General features: G+C 34.8%; 1 protein-coding gene across 2 annotated transcripts in view; it reads left to right on the top strand.

The window, feature by feature from the left end:
• Positions 1 to 21659, top strand: part of LOC129786332 (PAS domain-containing protein cky-1) — a 57514-nt gene that overhangs the window by 978 nt on the left and 34877 nt on the right. Inside the window, exons 1-3 of one of the 2 annotated variants that reach the window (XM_055821258.1) lie at positions 430 to 889; positions 4114 to 4311; positions 16064 to 16245. In XM_055821258.1, the coding sequence (XP_055677233.1) occupies positions 4301 to 4311; positions 16064 to 16245 (193 nt within the window). In that variant the 5' untranslated portion in view covers positions 430 to 889; positions 4114 to 4300. Of the gene's footprint in view, positions 1 to 429; positions 890 to 4113; positions 4312 to 16063; positions 16246 to 21659 lie in introns of those variants that run through there. The other variant, XM_055821259.1, reaches the window with a different exon arrangement.

Below are 21659 nucleotides of genomic sequence, written 5' to 3'. Positions count from 1 at the left end.
TTGCCTTCACGCACTTATTCCAAGTAAATCCCAAACCAATTCTTATCGCGTGATTGAGACATTATAATTTTCTTGGCGTGAAAGTGATTTCCCGCACGATGTCTTGGACCGACCCAATGGGTTGTATGTTGAGAGGGTTGTGTGTGGAATCAGCGACAAGTGGAGAAAATTTTTAAAGCTCCAAAATTCATTGTAAAAAGCTCAAAAAAATAGTGCGCGAGATCAAAACTCTTTTACTGAGATCGAGGCGAGACTTGGTTGGAGTGAGACAACCATTTATAACTCCACATGAGCCCCACTATTATTCAAAAAGCTCCCCAGACAATTGCTATAATGTGTATGGTTAAAAATCCACCTCTCTCAAGTCTCTGTCCATGCCTTCTTCTTACGCTCTTGACTCTTCGTACTATTGGGCATGAGGCGATCAAGTGCTTCGCGCCAGTCGGCTAAGAGCAGCAGTAGCGTTAAGAAGTGCTTCACGTGTGAAAGATCACCAATAGCATTACGTGATCATCTCAGAGGGAAAACATGCTGGACTTATCGCACAATTCCGTGATTAACAATATCATTTTAATTATTTAATAGACACCGCGATACAAGCGAGTTTTAGTGGCAGTTTTCTTTCGCATTTACTTAATTAATACAACAGGTGTGCGTGTGTGATCTCAACGAATTTTTTCTCAAATGAGCCTTTAAAACATTTCCATATTTCCTAAAAGTTGTTTTTTTGTGATTTAAATTATTTTCCCGCAGAAAGGATAAAAGAAAGGAAAGTTTTAAGAAACTGATTGTTAGTGAAATAAAAAATTATTCTGTGAGCAAATGGATATTATTGCAATAAAATTCTGTGCATTTATGTTTAAAACTGGATTAGTAATTAATAAATAAGGTAATTTTTGCACAAAATTTTTTTTAAAAAAATCTATAAAAAGTGATCTCAAATTTGTGAAAAATGTTGCGGTTATTAGAAAAAAAACTTGTGCAATACCTATAGAAAAAAGATAAATTACGTCTTCAATTATCATATTTTTTTTGAATACTTTAGACGAATTTTAATAAAGTTAAAATAAGATAAATTTTTATATTACCCCTTATTAGCATCTATTATTGCACAATCGATGTATGAAAATTGCTCAATTAGGTACTTTCCCTCCACGATCATAATCATGTTGCAAATTCCGTTGTGTACTCTTTGTTAACTGGATGTTGTAGAATTTGTGACGATCTTTCAATTTTTTTTTCAAAAAAGTTTTTTTTTTCATTTGCAAAAAAAATTGTGTGAGAATTTAGAACATTTCAAAGTTTTTAATTTAAGGTATTTAAATTTCTTGTTTCAAAATTAATCTAAAAATCTCACTAGAAATACTCAAGTTTGTATGATTGTTCGTCGTTTTCTTAATAAAAGAACATTTTTGTATAACATTAAGAAATATTATGATTATTTCCTAAAACATGTGAATTATCGTTTCGTTAAAAATACTTTTACAAAAACCCAAACTCTTATTTGGGCTACCCTCTATTCCATATTTCTAATTAGAAAGCACAACTAATTAGTCATTTTAGCATGCCAAATTTGCTTTAATTAGTTGAAAAAACTTCCATTCTTTTTTCTTGGATTTATGAAAATTATTACTCACTAATTTATGATTTCAAATTTATTGACGTCAAGTTTTAGTTGAACCCTGAGTTGAACCTAAAGATTCGAAAAGTTGTTAATCTTTTGTCACTTTTGATCAAGATAATTCATTTAACGAGAAAAGTTAAACCGTGAAAATATTGATATCCTGATCATCTTCAAAAAAACGTTAGAAGAATTTAATTATTAATGCCAAAAGCATTACTTTAGAGCCTATTTTAACCTACTTGTGCTCCATAGATGGAAGTCGTGAAAGGGTTAAGTAAAAATTAACCTTATGTATTTTAAATTAATTTTAGTGCCTAATAATTAGTTTTCATCTTCAAATTGTAGGGGAACGTGGCCAAATCGAATCTCTTACGGATTTTCTCAATCCGCTATATTACTTAAAACTGATAAAATAAGAGTTATGGGAGTATAAAGAGCAAGATGGTACCAAAATTAAGAATATCGCTTTTTATTAGCTGTGTTTTATATCATTTTTTCTCAAACTGCGTGGACATTTGGAGGTCTGAATTGGGCCACGTTTCCCTACTAAGCGTTAGCACTACTTAATCAGAATTTGCCTAGATTGAAATTCTTGCAAAGTCTGACTTTCAATTGTCTAGAAAAGTGAACAGGTTCCTAAAATTTATTTTTTTTTCACGAAATAATTTATCTTTTGAAAAACGATAAAGTATTTATGCTGTTTATTTTTGTGAAACCTTGAATAAAAATTAAAGAGCTTTTTATACTTATCTCTACAATACTACCGTACCCTCAGAGTTATTATTTTAATATAATATTTACTGTATAAACATCTTTTGTTGAGAACAAGGATATGTAAATGAAAAGAAAGACTTTTTTTTTTCATTTTAGCATAAAGAAATAATAGGAATAGGTTTTGCTGTTGAATTGTTGATGTAGTGGTGAAAAATGGGGGTGCGCAATTAGGTTGTTGGCAACAATTAACAATAGTTTCACTGATTGTTTTCACATTGAATATTAAAGTCTTGTGGTTGGGAGATGTAAAAAGTGAAAATAAGGAACAATGATGACGGAGAGAATGCACAAGAGAGGGCTTTATTCCACTTTTTCTTTTTATTCTATTTAATATCATAATACTCTCTTTTGTTCTGGACAATCGGTAATATTTCATAAAACACCGTACCTCCCGCGTAGAACTGTACCAAGAATGTTCTCCTGCTTCCACAGCAATTTCACCGGGAGACTGTGCATTTTGTGTGCAATATTGTTAATATATGTGCATAAATAATGTCTCTTCTATTCCACACAATTTGTGGGTATCTATATATAAATGTTTTATATATGTATCTGATAATAATAGAGGGAAAAACGAGTCCTTGACAAATTCTTTTATGCTCCTATTTGTGAATTTTCTCATCATATCTCACTCCTTCAATTAAGACTCAATTCTTTTGATTTCTAAGACTCAATGAAAAAAAAAGAATCTATCGCTTTTCTAGGACCTATTGGGCAAGATTTTCTTTCTTTTTTTTTTGATCAAGAAGAGTTTCAGTGGAAGCTATAGAGGCCTGTAGGAAGAATATTACTACATTGTAGGTATAATGTGATAAAAAGGATCAAGTGGAAAGGTTCATTATATACATACATTATATAGCATTATACCTATAAGACGGTATGGTACGGACGTTTAAATGCATTTCTTATATATGCATGTATGTATTTCATTTTCCATTGCATAAATAATTCAAAACAAAGAATCGAACACGAAGTGAAACAATCAATTGAAATTGGAATAGTTGTTGGGGGGGTATACACGATAAACACAGAAACTGGGAAGCAGGTCGAATTATTGTCGAGAGACCCCCCGTCGCTTTGGCATACCCATGAGAGTGGTATATGCGAAGATGTTGAGCCTCCCGCACATTTTAACAATCAATGACAATTCCCAAGGAGTATTGTTTTCCACAAAAAAGGCTTCTTCACTCTCTACTCATCTCACTTCGCGGTGCATATAATTCCCATCCCCAAAACGACATTCCGCGCGGGATGGTGAAGGAGAACGCAACAACGAGGTACCCAGAGAGAGACTATAAAAATTCCCCAAAGGAATACCAATTCACGTTCTATTGTGACTTCTTTCACTCTATCGAGAGGAAGTAGTGAAAGAAATTCTTATTTAAAACTATTCGGAATTGATTTTGCTTTAGGAATTTTTAGAGGTCCTCGTGAGGGAAATTTTAATTCTTTCGTAAAACAATTTAAAAGAAAAATCTTTTTTTTGCAATTCATGAAACTCTTTGAAATCTTTACTAAAACCCGCGAAGAAAGTAATTCAAAGAGAGACTTCCTAATTTACTCTGAACATTGTAAATAATACATTGTAAAATTTCTTTGTATAGTCCATTAAGGTTCTCATGTAGTTCCATAGGGCATGCCAAAATAAATTCAATTCAATTCAAATTCAACATGAAGACTACGTTTTAAAGAAATATTTTCTCTTTTTTTTTCAGACATTCTAGCTGTGCTTGTTCTTTTGGATTTATCATAAATTGGAAAACTTTCTCGTGTTTTCCAAATATGACTAGTTTTTATCAAATTCTTTCACATTCTGAGAGCATCCTGAGTTGAACCTTCGTCCAATTGCAAAAAAAAAAAATCTTCAGCATCAGCATCGGATTCTGCAAAATTCCCTTCAAGATGTTTACCAGGTATGACTAATATTAATACCGAATTGCATAAAAGATATTTTTTATGATCTAAAATTAGTAAAGGAATTCAAACAATTCTAACGGTTCCACAAGGTCAAATCTTGGATATTAAAATTCTTTTTCTAAAAGTAGAAGCCACACTCACGGGTTGAAGAACATTTGTGGCAAATTAACATTTCACCATAAATACACAGCAGTGAAAATGACGAAATTTCGTTGAGCCACCAAAAGTCCGACATCTATCTAAGAACCATTTATTCACTTTGACTTCATATTTTGACGAAATGCATCATTAAAATTGATAAGTCTAAAAGGGAATATATTAAAGGAGGGAAAAGACATTGTGGAGTGCGAGAGAAGAATTGGACAACTTCTTGACAAAATACACGTGAAGAGCTTTTCACGTAAAGTCAAAGTGAAACAAAGACGTATCGGTGGACGTTGACGGGATACAATCCATTAATGATGAGTTTAAATTGTATGCAAATGAATGATATGCGGTTGGGCACTTTAGGAGGTTGCCCATTCTTGATTTATAATATACACACTGTGGTGTGTGTCTCTCTCTCTCTCTGCCAAGAGTCATTCACAGTTGATAATGCAAAAATTATGGTATTTTAAAAGCATATTCTCTTCAGCCTTGGGGGCCCATTCTTGCACACATATGTATATGTAGGTATGTGATGTGGGATGGAAAAATAAGGGAAGCTGTTGCGGTGGGAGGGAAGGAAGGTATACTATATGGTACAAGGGGGCCATAGTGTACGCGAGAAAAGCATATATTGAAGAAAATTGTGAGTTCATAAATAACCTTGCTTCATATACCCATGCCCTATCTCTGCCTCTGGATCAAAATTCTCAATTATTTCACTACATCTTTTTAATTAGCAGTTCCTAGTTTCTCATATAACATTGATACTGTTTTTCTTTCCCTTTCTACGGAGGGAAAGGAGGGACGATAAAGAGGGTTTAATGTGGGGATTTTGTACTTTAGTGAAAAAAAAAAGAAGAGTTTTCTTGCAAGTCTCCGCATGTTTTGGTTTTCTTTTTCCTCTTCTCCAATGTCCAATATTGCACCAAATTAATAGCACACCTTTATCTGATAATCATACACTCGGGCTCTTTTGCCTTATTTATTTGTCTTCCCCCCAATCTCTCGCCTTATTTTCTGCGAAATTATTGAACAAGATGAATCTCTCATGAGGCAAAAATCTCTGCACAAGTACACCATCCTTTTAGCAATACGCCATGGAGTTTCAAAAAATTCTCTTAGCCAAATAATCGATAGGAGCTTTATGTTGTTGAGCTTCTTTCGCGCATATTTGTCCCATGTCTAATTATTTCCAATCTACGAATTTTCCCCTTGAAAGAGTGTCCCATGTTAATTTGATTGTCATCTTTTGGCCATATCAGCACCGTGAGGGCGCACTGAGACTCTCCCTCTTCTCACTCACTTCTTTGAGGATATCCCCAAAAAGACCACGCAAGAGTGCAAAAAGTCTTCCCAGTATCCACCACTATGTTGCTCCATGGCACACACAGAGTATGTTTTGAAGAAGAGATGAAGAGATATTTTCCTGAGTCTCTCGCCATGTAGAAACATTTTAAACACATACCCATGTGCCAATAAATACATTTTCAAACAAAATACATATAGGAGGTTTAGTGGAATAAAATGTAAACTCTTGTTTACCACACATTCATCCTTTTCGTCGCGGAGGTAATTAATTAATTAGAGAAGAATATTAATGAGACCGTAAATATGTCTTTCAATGTAAAACCAAAAGGCAATGTGCAATGGGAAAAAAGGATCCTCAAGTCCCCCAAGAGATCGATCGAGCTTTCGTTTTATTGCACACACAGCCGAAGTAGCTAACACAATGTGTGATACAACGTGTCGATTATTTTAATTAATTTTCATACCATACGCAACATTATGCTAAGATAAAGGGACCATCTATTGCATAATTCTTTCGTAGAGTATATGAAAGTAAGAGTTTGTCATTTAACTTCTTCCAATAATTAGGATTTATATTGAATTTATACTCATGATTTGAGAGAAAATTACTTTTTCTTGATAATGGTAATTAAGTAGCTTTTAACTGTTTTTTTTCTGACATTGAGCTTTTTCCTTGTTTCACTTACAAACTTTATGCATTTTTGAAAAGATTTTTCTTAAATTATTTTTCTTTTGCTCTACTTTAAGACAAAATTTCTTTATTCTTAACTTGAGCATTTAATATCTTTTTCTTATGACAAAAAAAAACAATTCCTAATGAAATTCCTCAGGCTGTCAACCTTTAATCGATCGGCTTGAACCGTTAAGTTGTTTGGCACTCCAGGCGCGAACTTTTAAGCAATGAATCTTAAAAGAAAAAAAAGAGAAATGGGACAAATTCTTTTGAAATTGTTTGAGGACTAGGAATCTATTTATTCTTCTTTCTTTTTTTTTTTGGTTTGCATCAAGTTTAAATAGTTTTTACGACTACATTTGTCTTCACACATGTGTGTTAATTATTCCGGGAGCAGAAAAATGACTGTGGAGTCATCTAATTCTCAGTGTCAACAAATTGAAAATTGTGTTAAAAAGAACTTTAAGAAACTGCATTCTCCAGGCATGGATGTGGAATGTGAGGAAGATATTCTAGTATATATTCTAACATTGTTTCAGCAGCATCTATATTTGATTTGTCGTTGACTCTACCTACATATTTATTTTTCATCTACAATTTCTTCATTCCTCTATAGAGATAGATAGAGAGTAAAGCTCCGCGTATAAGAAGTCTCTCAATATCTAACAATGTGAAGCAATGAGAAGACACATATTGATTAAAATGTATGTAGTTTGTGAATGATGGATAAGTTTAATAGAGTGAAACTATGAACACTATCGTAGCTTGGAGGGGGGCATTGTGTGTATGCCGCTGAGATTGATACGTCTTATAAATTGTTACCTATTAATATACCAAGCTAATTGATTTTCGACGTATGACACATGACGTCATGGCACAGAGAATTGACGCGCTCATTTGGCCATTTATCACCCAGTTGTACCCGGGGAATTGTGGAATACTTCGATACTCACATTGTATAAGTTGTATAAATATCCCGATCGCTATGTGAGCCGTCATAATTCGTGGTAATTCAAAGAGTTGAGAGATGTCTTCATTCTCCTATTGCTCACCAATCATTTCGCCGTTTTTCTTGTATATTTCACACACCGTGAAGCTGCGGAGAGGTATGAGAATCTCTGGTTGCCGGGGCGCGCAGCTGAGTTGTACGCGCCACCATGTGATGTTCGATTGAGTGCGTACCGTGTGCCATGAGGAAGACGATCAGCTTCGTCCAGAGAGTGAGGGAATCCCGTGATTGGCAGAAAATTTCATATATATTTGAAAGCTTTCATGAAAATTTTTGGACAGGATTTTCTTTTCTTTTCTTTTGATTATTTTTTCTCATGATTATTTAATTTTCTAATTATTTTTTTAAACTTTTGTTTGGACCTGATGAATGTCATTCATGAAACCGCTTTCAGAGACAACTTTCTCAGTAAAATTAAAATCTATTTTATGTGTTGAACTTTATTAAAAAGCTATATAATTTACGAAAAATCTAGTCCTTACGGTTTTGAGTTATCGATTTTAGGAAAGAATTTGTTTTTCAAAAAATCTGCATGAAAATTATGAAATGAAATGCAATATTTCAAGAATTCTGATGATTCTCAATAGATTTTATTGTATGATCACCCAAGAATTGAGACTTGACTAGTCAGCTGGTCACACGAGCGAGGCGCACAGAAAGGAGTGAGAGCTGCCCGGACAAAGTGTTCGAAGCACACTCACGGGGCAGCCGCTATATAGTCGGTGAATTCTTTTTCGGTAAATGCGCCGATATGAACGAATTTGACAATAACAAATAACTATTGGCCATATAGATTGACAGTAAAGATATTAAAGATGGAGAAGATTGATAAAAAAAAATTGTGCTGGCTCGTAGTAAAAAAAGATCTGAACATTACCGACTCTAGGTTGGAAATTTATACAATGTGTGTCGACTCAAAAGCAAATCATCGAATTGTTTTGTTTGTTGTTCTTGAAATTCACAAGAATAAAAACCAATGGGGCGACCACGTGGGAATCTTCGTCTCTACTCTATAGAGAGATCCTCCAAAAAATGATCACTCATTTTCATCTATCTTATTTTTCATAAATGGAATTCCTCTAATTGTTTGCATATCGATCATAACAGCTCTCAATTCTCATGATTTTCTCCCAACAATATAATTATTTCCACCTCCATCTCTATGCATTCTAACGATTCTAACAAGGTTAAAGAGCCGCCATCCACTTGGGAATTTTGCAAGATAATTTTACATTTTTCTCGCGAGGTATTCCTTTTATGTATGTCACTTGAAGAATTTGAGGAATTTTTTCCCCAAATAATTCCCACACAGACCCATAGGGGCTGAATTGAAGTTAAAGAATTTATTAACCCCGATTAACCCCCCTACGAAGAAATATTGGGTTGAGTTGGGCTTTTTTATTCAATCTCAGTGCGTGATGTTGGTTTTAGACCAGCAAATAGTTGTTTTTTTTTCGTCAAGAAGTAAACAATCAGCGCGTGCTTCAAACAATGAAGAATAGCCATCGTACGCTGCCGCGTGCTACCAATAGTAGAGCCATTCATGAATACTAATAGTATTTTGCCGAATGAACAAAGTCGTTATGACAAGAGCGCCGTGAAGAGCGGTGATTGAATTTCAGATGAAACCTCTAATTCGCATTTTTCATACTTTAATGGATTTTTTTGGAGAATTTTAATTGATTCAAATTTTGATATAATGTGAGCTGGCAGTAGAGACTGAATGCAAAATATTCTTGAGATTGACTTAAGAGTATAGAAGAAATGGAGAAATTATTCTTCTTTATCCTTTAATTAATTAATTAATTTTATTATAACAGCTGAATAGAAGAATATTTGAGAACGGCTGTTTTGCAAAACTCCAATTACGAAAGGGTGGAAATTCCTTTTCAAACAAAATTTTAATATAAAGAATATATTTAATTTTCTTAAAACGAAACAATCCTATTCTTCCTTAGCGGAACACAATTGCATTCAATTATTCAATTTACATTTTTGATGAAATATTTGCAAGTACATAGCCAGAAATTCGTTGACTGGAATAGCTGCTGGAATGCACAAAATAAGCATTGTTGCTAATGTTCTTATTATGCTGATTTCTACAAATTTGCCTTCATTGTACATGTCCTTTCTTCAAAGTTGAGTGTACCTACTCCATAATAGTGGGAGCAGAGGAAAGATCATGCGGGGAAATTATAGGCTGGCATTCCAGAAGGCGGCAGCGGAGAATCTCCCATGCGAAATCCATGGGAATGAGGTCTAATCTATTTACTCACAGTTTGATAACATGGCCGAAAGCGAGGAAAAAAGTAGACAAATCGCTGTATTACTTTTCCATTTTGTAGGCATTGAGACCAAAAGGCCGAAAAAATTACCCCGAGCCATGGTCTGTGTATGTATGTATGTGTGTGTTGAAGAGGGCTGTGATAGGAGATAAGCATTGCCCTAGCGGTGCTTATCATGCATGGGCATTCTCTCGTAAGCCACAGAGCTGAGAGGTGCTGAGATGCTGAAAAAGGGTTGACTATCACAGTCACTCTAACTATTTGTGAGTATACTATTTTTCATTGACTAAAATTCAGAAGTGGGATATCGAGAGGAATTATGCTCTGAGAAGGGGAAGAGTATTCCGGAAAACTGCAGATGGTTTGAAGTTTGTTGTCCCCAAAGGAGTACGTCACCATGTGGTGTTTGAGGCACATGATCGTCAAGGGCATCTCTCCTTAACCAAAACCAGAGGAAAGATCATGCGGGGAAATTATAGGCTGGCATTCCAGAAGGCGGCAGCGGAGAATCTCCCATGCGAAATCCATGGGAATGAGGTCTAATCTATTTACTCACAGTTTGATAACATGGCCGAAAGCGAGGAAAAAAGTAGACAAATCGCTGTATTACTTTTCCATTTATTGAAAATTGAACATCTCTCTTTCTAAAGACAATTAGTTGCATCAGTTTGATGCCGGTGGTGCCTAAAGTGATACCGCATATATGTATATACATACATATGTATGCATGTAGTCCCCCACATGCGAAAGTGCATCCACGGTATCCCTCCATCATATATCGTATGTGATGTACGATGTATTATGTATGGTATAGTAGGTATGTATGAATGTATATATTGAAAGGCCGAAAAACATTATCGAAGATATGGAAATTGCTGCTATATACCGATTGCATCAAATTACACACTGACTGGCTGCTGATGATCTTTTGTTACCAGTGGGCTTGTCGAACGGCGGGTAACACGGGTAGCGGACTTAGCCACGATGGGTATGAGATGGTATGTTTCGTCAATCCTCAGTCATCAACGCAACCATTATGTTGTTCTGCCGTTCCCTCGGTCTCATATCATGTAATGTAGCCGTATTTAATCAGGATTAGAGACTTTTGATCGCTGGACGGGGCATCTTTTCTCCTCAAAATACCAGTGAAGAGCGCAAATTTACCCACCGCGCCACACACAGGTATATCGCGCGCATTTATGCTGGCCTCCACCATACCAGACACTTCTTCATGCACACACCACTCACCCGTACACTCCTCGAGATTTTCTTGTGGGCAATTGCGGCAAAAACGGTTTTAGGGCATTTTCGACAATTTTGTGGGTAGATGAACTGCCTGTGAGATGTATTATTCTTTTTTCCCACCTTCATCAATACATTTCGCGTACAAACTCATACACATACACACAGCAAGCCATCACACTAAATGCCAATCTTCGGCATTCTTGACCAAGATTTTCAGGTATAAGCTGTGTGTGAAAATTTGCGTTAATGCACATGCAATTTTCGTTATAGGTATGCAAATAATTGACCGTTGCAGGGAGGGCTATGAATATATAATTACGCATTGCATTGCTCCTCCGCGCATAAGAAAAGGAAGATGATACAGAACTTTAATTTTCCCTGACTTACATATAAGAAGATTCCTGCTGCATTACATATTACACATAAAATTACTTAAAGATGGATTAAATTCTTTCCACAATACCTATATAATATTTTTATATGTATGAATCAATATTGCGTTCTATAAATCAATCTCAAAGGCACTGTCGGCAACAAATCGGCACATCGGTCTCTTTGGGTGTTGCTGTTTTATTTATTTTTTTCATTAAACCCCTCGGTGAGTCCGTGAAAGGGAACCATGAGGGGGAGGAAGAAAAAACGGAGAAAAATTATATTGAGAAGCACCATCAAATCCCAAGAATTGAAATTAAACGCACCACTAAATACTTTACCAGACACCAAGAATAACAATTTTCTCATCCCATTCGCTACCTGTATGGGGCTTTTAATTTATTTGCTCTGGGCTACTATTTGGCAATTCTGACTTATGTATCTCATACCACCATAATTACATTGCCAATCAGTAGGTGTAATTCTAGCGTCCATCAAATGTATCATTGCTCTGACTCTTGCTGTGTATGAATTTTTATGTTTTATGCTGTTTACAAGTAAGGTCGTTACATACTCACATATTATGGATAAAAATTCTTTCTTTCGTCGTTTTTTGTTCGACTTAATGTTCTTCGAACCGACATGAAATCTCTGCGGAGATCTCAGATTAAATCGATGCAATTGCATTAATTTTTTTTGAACAATTTTTTATGAGTGAAGATTCCTTATGAAATTATTCAGTGATCAATTCAAAGAAGAATTATTTTTGCTCTTATTAAACCATGACCGATTTTCCAACAATTTTCTTTCGTTCAAAAGTTTTACATGTTGTTTATTTTTTAAGTTTGCTTAGATTTTAAATAAAATCTTAGCTCTTATTCGATTTTTTTCGTTAAATAATTTGTAAAAGTTTGTAAAATTTTGCGGAATATTTAGAAAAGAAAAAGAAGTAAATAATTTTATTTACCTATTTATTCTTCTAAGTAAATAATTTGGATGCAGAAGTAAAGAATTGGACCCGAATTTGCCTAAGAGAGAGACGCAAGAAAAGATTTTTGGTGATAAGTAAACAAATTAGCTATGATTATGAAAGAAACCCTCCTTCTCTTCAAATGCAATTATGCGAGATGGCATTTCATCTGTGTTGTGGGTTTTCACCTGGAGATCGGTGCAGAGGTAATCTTGTGAGTGATGTATGTGGTAGAGAATGTTTGATGGTTTTAGCTGTGGAGTTGCACTGTTACTCTTCTGTCAGTATCGTGGGAACAGAATGAATTTGGATTGTGCCTCACCGCCAAACGAGCGAAATGCGAGATGAAATGATGATGGGCGTTTGCAGAAAGTAGAATAAGAAAAATATAATCTCGAATATGTATATATGTAGCATATCATGTGTGTATGAATATAGTATATTTTCTATTGACGGTGAAGATATCTCGCGATTGATATCTACACACAAATAGACATAATTCCAATGAGAGAGGAAAATGGTCTATTTTGTAAATTATAACTTTTAAAATAAATTCAATGTACGGCTATTTTGTCGAGATAAAATATCCTTTCGTGGATTTGTAATCAGATTCTGTCGGGAAGTGCACAACAACGCACATGTTGTTGGCTTCATAAATTGGTTGAAATTGAATGAGACGATGTGATGTCATGATAATTGGTACAGTTTACATGGAGAAATATTGTCTCTAATTTCATCCTTTAAAATATCTCTCTCACTTGTTATAGCGCTATATTTTTCACAATTTGCACGCTATTTAGGTGATTTTAGTTACAATTATCTCTCCCTTCTGCGCTGAGGGTTAATTCATTCGCACTCACATTTGCGCATATATACAAATTAAATTTTGATGATCATCGTCAACGAGCTCTGAATTGTGGGCAATTTTGCAAAATGAAAGAAAAAAAGAAGAAGCATTGGCAAAAACCCCATGTTCACATTGCATTGCAGTTAACACTTCTTTGCCAGGTTGATGATGCGCGCTCTCTTCGAGGATTGTTGTGCATTCTCCGAGAGATGTTCCATCCTCGCGAGTTACAAGAGTTATACACAAACTCACATATATATGTAGCATTAATGGACGCGACTACACTTTTATTTTTGCCCATACTTAACCTTAATGTCCATGTTTTCACTTAATTGACGCCCTATTTAATCATTACCCTCAACTCTCAACACACTCCATCGCCTTGCATTAGCCTCCAAACAGCCAAGTCGTCGGCACGGAGTCTCAGACATCACACATAACCACACCGCGGGGGGAAAGCGTGGGCGAATTTGAGACCACCATCGCAATCATTTTCCTTCACAACCTAACATATATAGGATGTGTCTGGTGCTTTTGATGCGAACGATCAGGCCCATTATCAACGCGCGAATATTGCCCGCAATCAGTGACTATCATCACTTGCACTGTGATTCATCTCCAACAAACTTAACACCATTATATGATTTTCCCCGTGAAATAAGTCATATTTATTATTCATTTACCTTTCTTGACGTGAAATAATTTCAATGCTCCTCTAAGGGGTACTAATTCACAGGTTCTCTATGCTCAATTTTCTTCCCATAATTCCACCCGCGTATATGGACACGTGCTCTGATGGGAGATTTTACTTAAGTGTGTCTTCCTATCTATAAAATATTCATACATATATACATAATATGCTGTGTAATAAATATATATAGATCCAGATATAAAATTATGGAAATAAAATCTTAAAGAATTTGTCTAAATAAGGAATAATCAAATTGGAATTTTAAGAGCAATTTTAAAACAAGAAGTTTTAAAGTTTGAAGTCAAACATTTTGGTTCCTGTCGAGTTTAGAATTTGATCATATTCCCTAAATATGTAGTTTTTCAATGTAAATTAAGTAGCTCTACAAGAACTGATAAATGTTTAAGAGAGTGAATCAAATGAATGCACATAGCGTACATACAGAAACTTTATGCTTCGCTTTATGCTTTGACCCATTTTTTGGAGCCACATCTTCGTACCAAATTGTTTATGATGCTCACTATGGTGGTAGCCAGGTGGGCCTTAATTTTTCCAATCATCTTAAATGTATCTAAATGGAATGCGCAACTCTCCTGGCCTCTCTTCGGGTGTATGCCCTTCACCTCCTCAGCAGAAAGGCACGCTAATGCTGTCGCGGGAAAAATATCGCTGTGCAGAATCTCGCGGCAGAACTGACCTACCATTTATACAATTTTCATTGATTCTCATAATTTTATATTATATTGGAAGAATGTGGCGGCGAGGAAATTTCTGAGAACAATTTATCGGAAGCGCTATCAGTTTGTTTGCGCGCCAATAGAGCTTCTGGAAACAATTTTCGCTTGCATTTTGCAACATATCTCTCACAAGTGTGAATAATACTAATCAAAGGGAATTTCGCAGGTAGTCAATTCCTGAATGCAAATCAATAATCAATGATGGCATAATGATGGCTAGCGTAGTATAGTGTGGGCAATGTGTGAACAACAAAGTCCATTGTGGGGAGAGAAATGGGTGCTGTTCTGCCACACAAAGAGAATGTGCGGATTTGCAAATAAGTAAATGATTTATACAAAAACGCATATATATTGGCGAGGTGTCAGTAGGAGAAGAGTCATCACCACGAGGTGTGGGTTCATGTGTACCACAGCGCGATGGGATTCACTGCATTTTGTGGTGTACGGCAATCACGATCGATAATGGTGCAGGTCATGATCAAGATGGCGTGTTTAACTTTGCATACATATACACAGCTGAACGCTATATTTTCCACGGCAATAATCTGCATTGTAAAATCTCTATATGGGGGGATACCCAATATAATGTTATGTATATATGGGTATTTAGTTTGAATTAACATGAATTAAATGAATGTTGTGAGGAGCGCAAGCTCACCAATGAGGGAGATGCTCTCATGGCATTATCTCCCATCGCCCAAAAACAGAAAGTTTCTGGTGTTCTCAGAAATAGATAATCACCCAGACAGACTGGGTGGTATGCGATTCTTGTTATGCTGAAAATTGGGTTAATTATTTTGACCATTAGCAGTACCCCATGTACATCGGCATTTAATCTATTTTATAGTTCAGTAGCGAGACAAATGCGATCAAAATGGTACGTACTGGAATTGCAAAATGGGCTTCATGATTATTGACTTCACCATCCGCGTCTCACATGTCGTCTATTCGGGATATAATGATCATCTTGTTGAATCGCTTTGCTATGTATACATCCAAGCATGGATCGAGGGAAATTTTGTGATCTATGGTTTTTGAAATTCTTCAAAGTTTTTCCTTAAGCTTTGTTTTTAATTTTAGATCGAAAAATTATTCAGCATTTCAGTTAACTCCTGTAGGCGCTCTTAATAAGATTTTGATTAGATTTATTATAGAGCCTGGGTAAAAATCACTCCACTTAACAGTATGAGAACATATTGCAATTGTCCTTTCTTCAAGAAGAATAAAATTAATATTTTCCTATCAAGAATCAGCATTGTAAGTGATCACAAATTGATTAATTGACACATGATTGTGTTTTAATTCTTTTGTACCAATCTCTTGTGTTATTAGAAAATATTAGATGGTATACATATACATACCTATGGGAAATTCTAATTGTGATTAATAGTGTTTTATCGTTGAGTCCAATGAAGTCCCATTAATCTTTGTTTTTTTGTTGTTAAATCATTTTCTAATTTTCAGATTTGACGCCAACAAATCAACGAAAGGTGCCTCCAAGCTTCGCAGGGATCTCATAAATGCAGAGATTGCCAACTTGCGGGATCTCCTCCCATTACCTCAGTCCACGAGACAAAGATTGTCGCAGCTGCAGCTCATGGCACTGGTCTGTGTGTATGTCCGAAAAGCCAATTATTTTCAACAAGGTGAGTTTTGTCTTTTGTGATTGTGCAAAACTGAGCTTTTTTTCACTTTAAAAAGAAAAATTTTCTTGTACAAAGTGCGAAAGGGGTTTTGCCAACAAATAACTGTATGATATTTTTAGAACAATATCGTTAGAATATTTATCTATATACCATATATAGGTATTTATAGATACCTACATTATGTAGGTATTTATCACATGGTAATAAGTTTCCAATATAGAACTACAAACTGCGTACCATACCTACTAAATAAACGGCTTCTATAGCAGCAGCAATGTAAACTATTAATTACCCAGGTCAATTTGGTGATTAGAGAGTTGTGGTTAAAATTCGCACATTTTGCTATTTTTACGGAAAAGAGAATTTTCACACATTTCAACTTTGTATATAGCCCCCATCAATTCTAAGCTTCTTGTCTTTTACGCTTCTAATTTTTTTTTCACTCCCTGCCCCAGCTCTATATTTAGATTTCTGTATTTTCTCTTCATCCACATCCACGCGGTGGTTGGTGGGTTTCACTCTAGAATTGAGACCTCAGGTTAAATGATGTCGAAGAACAATAGTGCAGGTGCGGTAAATACAAGGTTGAAGTGAAAAAAAAAGTATTCCAAACAATTAAACCTTCCTCAAGTGCCCTTTTTTGTATAAGAAGGATAAAATCCTCTTCATAATGATAAATTTATTGAGTGCGCAACAATTCAGAAAGATTACACCCTCCTTCCCAACATTGTTCTCCCATCGCAACTCTCATCAATTCCAGCCTTACAATCGCTTATCTCCTATCGCAAGTCAAAATATTGCCCATATTGAGATGTTATGAATCCAATGCTTTTTTTTCTTCACCTTTTTTCCACCAATATGTGTAACACGAAGAGGATGTGAATTTAACGTTAAAAGCCAAAGCTCTTTCGCAGAGTGCTCGCAAGTAGGAGAATAATTTTTTTTTAAATCACTCATTAGCATAATGTAGAATTTTAGTACAATTTCTGTAGAAAGTCTTGCTAGAGATTTTCTTTTAATTGTAGTAAATTCTGATAAATCCTTTTTAGTTATTTTGCTTAATAGATAGAATTGATTAATAGACGAGTTTTATTTTTTAGTGGAACTTTCAAGAAAATTTGTTGAGAATTGACTTTTCTAGAAATTTTGAAGAAAACTTCGCGAAAATTAAAAAATATCTTACGCGTATTTGGGTTAATATTTTCTTTCCTTAATCAATTGTGAACTTGAGGTTTCCATACTTTTGAAATATATAAACGTGCTTGGTAAATATTTTTTAAACACGTTGGGGTTATGCACGTATAAATAAAGTAATAAATTTTATATAATAGGCTGCAAAAACATTATACATTTTAAAGTAGGTACATAATGTATTTTATGTGATATAAAAAGAGTTATTTCCATCGAGAGTAATCTACAAGATCAGCACATGGGGTCAGTGACACGATACTATCACACCCACGTTCCATGTTTATCTTCCGTAAAATGTATCAGAGGTAAATTAATGAATCGTGCACGCGTCCTGAAGATGCTGCTGAATACAAATGAAACAAATGAGTATCGAGTTTCACATTCATTCATGGCAAAACTTTTCGAAAGGCAATATAGCCAATCTTGCCAGACAAAAATGGCAAACGATGGAAAGGAAAGGAGAGATCTTTCTCAAGAAAATATAACACTTTGGCGACTCAACTGTGCAATATCATAAACTTAGGCGATCTAATTATTATTATTTTATATACCCCTACACAATATAACGTCTAATGCATGGATTTCAAAGTATAAATGAACGAAAAAGTGTTTGGTAAAACACACCAACAGACGAATGGCAATTAAAACTTGTTCTAGATCACAAAATGAACACACTGTGCGCTACATAAATTTCTTCGATTAGCAAGTATACTCTAATTTGATTGGTAACTCATTTCAAGAACCGTACATGCGTTTTATTTATTTAAGTCTTGGCCTATGTGTGCTGAAGTGGTGGAAATAGACGGGAAAAAAGAGGCGTAAAAGAAAACCCTACACACATATTATAGCTTTAGAAGAAACAGTGTGTCCTACCTGAAATGTATGTACATATAATATGTAGCACCAGATGAAAGTTAATATGGCTTTTAAGAATAGTGTGTAATATGAATTTTGTGAGGAAGAGAGCAGATACACAGATTGTGTGGTCCAATTTAGAGAACGTTTGTATTATGTATTAAAAAAGTATATTTCGGCTTCGGACAAACATTCATGTTAACGCTTCCCTTGAACCGGAATCTGTTTCACAGTTCAAATTCATTTGGTATACACGAATGCGCTTTTCGGAGTTCCAGGCGAGCAATTATATATATACCTACATATATATTGTGTATGCCCTCATATTGATATTTTATGTTTATTTTTCTATTTCATTTTACTCAATGAAAAATCATATAGAAGAGTCCCCAAATGCGAAGGAACATCGTGTTTCCCTTTACTCCATTATTTGTCTTTCTTTCTATTCCAACTAATATTTACTTTGGCTCTTATGGTACACATACTGAAATCTCTTTTCAATCCCCCACAAGTTTAATTGTACTTGTAAAAGCTACTGGTGTTGACTCGAAAGTCTATAATCGGTAAAGTACACAGTGAGGAAAGTCATGGCACAAAAGAAATGCTCTAATGAAATATCTATGGAAATGGACCATACTATAATATTTTTAGAGCAGAAAAATATTTTTTTTTCTGTATTTCTCAAAGTTGTTGAGTTTTTTTTTTAAACAAATTTCATTTTTGAATTTTTAGATCTGATGAAAAGAATAATGTAATGCGAAAAAACGGATAAGAATTAGACAATTTTGTTTTTTTTCTCAAAAAGTTTTTTTCTATAAATCGAGGGTTGGAAAATATACTATACTAACTCATTTTTGTTGATTTTCAGGAGAGCGATTTGAAGTTTGAGATTTACATTGCTTCTTATGTAAAATTTTTTACAGTTTTCGCTGTAACTTTGTAGGGAACAAATATTCGAATTTGTCCTTTTGAGGGAAGATGAAGGACATCAAAAGCTATCGAAAAATGCGTTAAAAATATACTATACTAACTCGACTTAGTATAGTGTATTTTCCAACCCTCGAAATTATTTCGACCTCTAAATGCTAAGTTATTACCTGTAAGGAAGGAAATAAAGTTTTCTTTCAAAAACTTACAAGGACATTAGAAAATGAAAATCAAGAAATAAGAAACTCCCTAAAATAATCATCAAGAGCTCGAAATATGGTGATGTCGGTGATGTTGTGCAAGTAAGGTCGCTCATTAGTGGTAAATTGAATCAAAAGGAGTAAAATTATCAATTAGAATTGGGAAGTACGTGCAAAACTATAAATTACACACACTTCTTGTCTAAGCACTCAAGGGCTGAAAGGTAATGATCATTTGTTTGAAAGTGTGGCACAAGAAATGTGGAAATTAGTCATAGTTGCTGCAGTTTATGGTCATTCATTACAAAAAGCTGTGCCGATCTCGTGCTCAAATACATCTTGTGTGTGCCACGTGATGATGATTTGAGAGACGAAAAGCACCAAGAGCGAGCTTTTTCATGATCACAAACTCCTCTGAATTCAGTTGCGAAATGGCAATACACTCAATGGAAATGGACGGGTTCGCAACACATGGTGAGGATACCATCATTCGTCTTCATCAAAACTGAATACAATTTTCACCGCTCTAATATAGGTACATTTTAGAATGGGAAATATGGGTGGGTCTTTGGGGTTTTTTTTTCGGGGGGCAATGAAAGTGTGTGAAGAAAATTGATTTACAAAAACATTTTTCATGTTTTTGTTTCGCGGCTCTCGTTTTTTTCGGGGGGAAACTTTGATAATGTTGGTGAAGAGGAAACGACCTTGTCTTGTATGAATCATTGATGTACCAACGCAACGTGCACTGTGGCGAGTGATCTCCTCTATAATATCAAGCTGCGGAGTCTCTTGGCGTTTAGAGAGGTGTGTTCTCAACTCAAAGATGTGGAATATATGCGAATAATTGCAAATGTTATCTGACATACCACAATTATTGGTAATTACTTCACATACAATTCAATTTTACATGTCAATAATTACAAGGATAGCCTTCCAATTTGATTGGTTTGTCGAATGTGATCTGATGGAACCAATCTCGTTTCTCACATATTTTGTACAGACTGTGTGCATATGAAATTTTAAAGCTTAAACACTAAAAGAATGTGGATATGATGATTGAATCTTGATTTATGTTAAGTATTAGAACACAACAATGATTTCTCAGCTTACCTCTTGCGCACCTTCTCTCCATAATATCTTTTCGATGATATGTTCCATTCGCACCTTCGATTGGTTTCGTAATAGCAAAAAGAAGACTTCCTCGAGAGGTTGGTGGAGAGCAAGAGGAAACAAAAAAGACGACACACACAAAAAAATGTATAAATGTTGTGAAGAAACCATCTATTAATACAAAAGAATACAATTATACATTTTAAACGTAAAATAGTGATGAATTTATAGGCTAGGATTGATTGTTATCACATGGCGGGGAAAAGAAAAATCTTCAACATAGTAAAGCATAACAAGAAATGTGTCTGCCACTAGCAAAAGGTATTAATTTTGAGGTGAACACAAGAAATATAACAAGTCATTTTCAATTAATCTAGCACACCCACTTTTATTCTTTCGTCTGGTAAAGGAGGGATTTTCGGAGAAGGTACATCATGTGGAGTCAATTCGATGATTGAATGCGTAAATTGAATTAATTTCACAAATTGCACCCTCTCACAGTTGAAGAAAAAAATCGACATTCCAAAATTAATATGTAAATAGGGAAGAAGTTGGCAAGAATTCATTAAAAGCTACTTTCAGATAAGAATGAGACAGGGACAGACTTTAATTTTTAATTTTTCGGATTTATTCTATTGCGACGTTTCGAGATCGCGGATTTTCTTCTTCCTCAGGCTTACACAAATATTTTGCAAAACATAAATTAGAATTTCTCAATCAATGAGAGAAAATTCTTACAAAAAATATGGCGGGAAAATAGTTAAATAAAGTTTTTCAAAAAATAGAATAATAATTGCCCCTGAACTCTTAAATAAGGACATCAAGGCCATTGAAATCATGCAAAACCAAGCTGGTTAGGTTGGTTTATATCAATTAATATTGTACATATAGTAATATTCCACATTTATTATCCGCAACATGTGCATTTTCTCTAAGGCTACAGTGTTACTATTTATCTTTATTGGTGAAACTTAATAAGTTTGATGCTGTATCGAAAATTTAACTTGAGATAGTATATTCAAATTGTCTGAGTGGAGGCACTACCAGCCACATAAAATACCCCATGGTGTGTATAACTTATCGACGAGAGAATGAACAATGGTGTGCACAATCGTAAATTGAAATTGAGCT

This window comes from Lutzomyia longipalpis, chromosome 1 (genome assembly GCF_024334085.1).
Source record: "Lutzomyia longipalpis isolate SR_M1_2022 chromosome 1, ASM2433408v1".
In the NCBI taxonomy this organism is placed as follows: Eukaryota; Metazoa; Arthropoda; class Insecta; order Diptera; family Psychodidae; genus Lutzomyia; species Lutzomyia longipalpis.
This window is presented reverse-complemented; position numbering and strand designations above follow the sequence as displayed.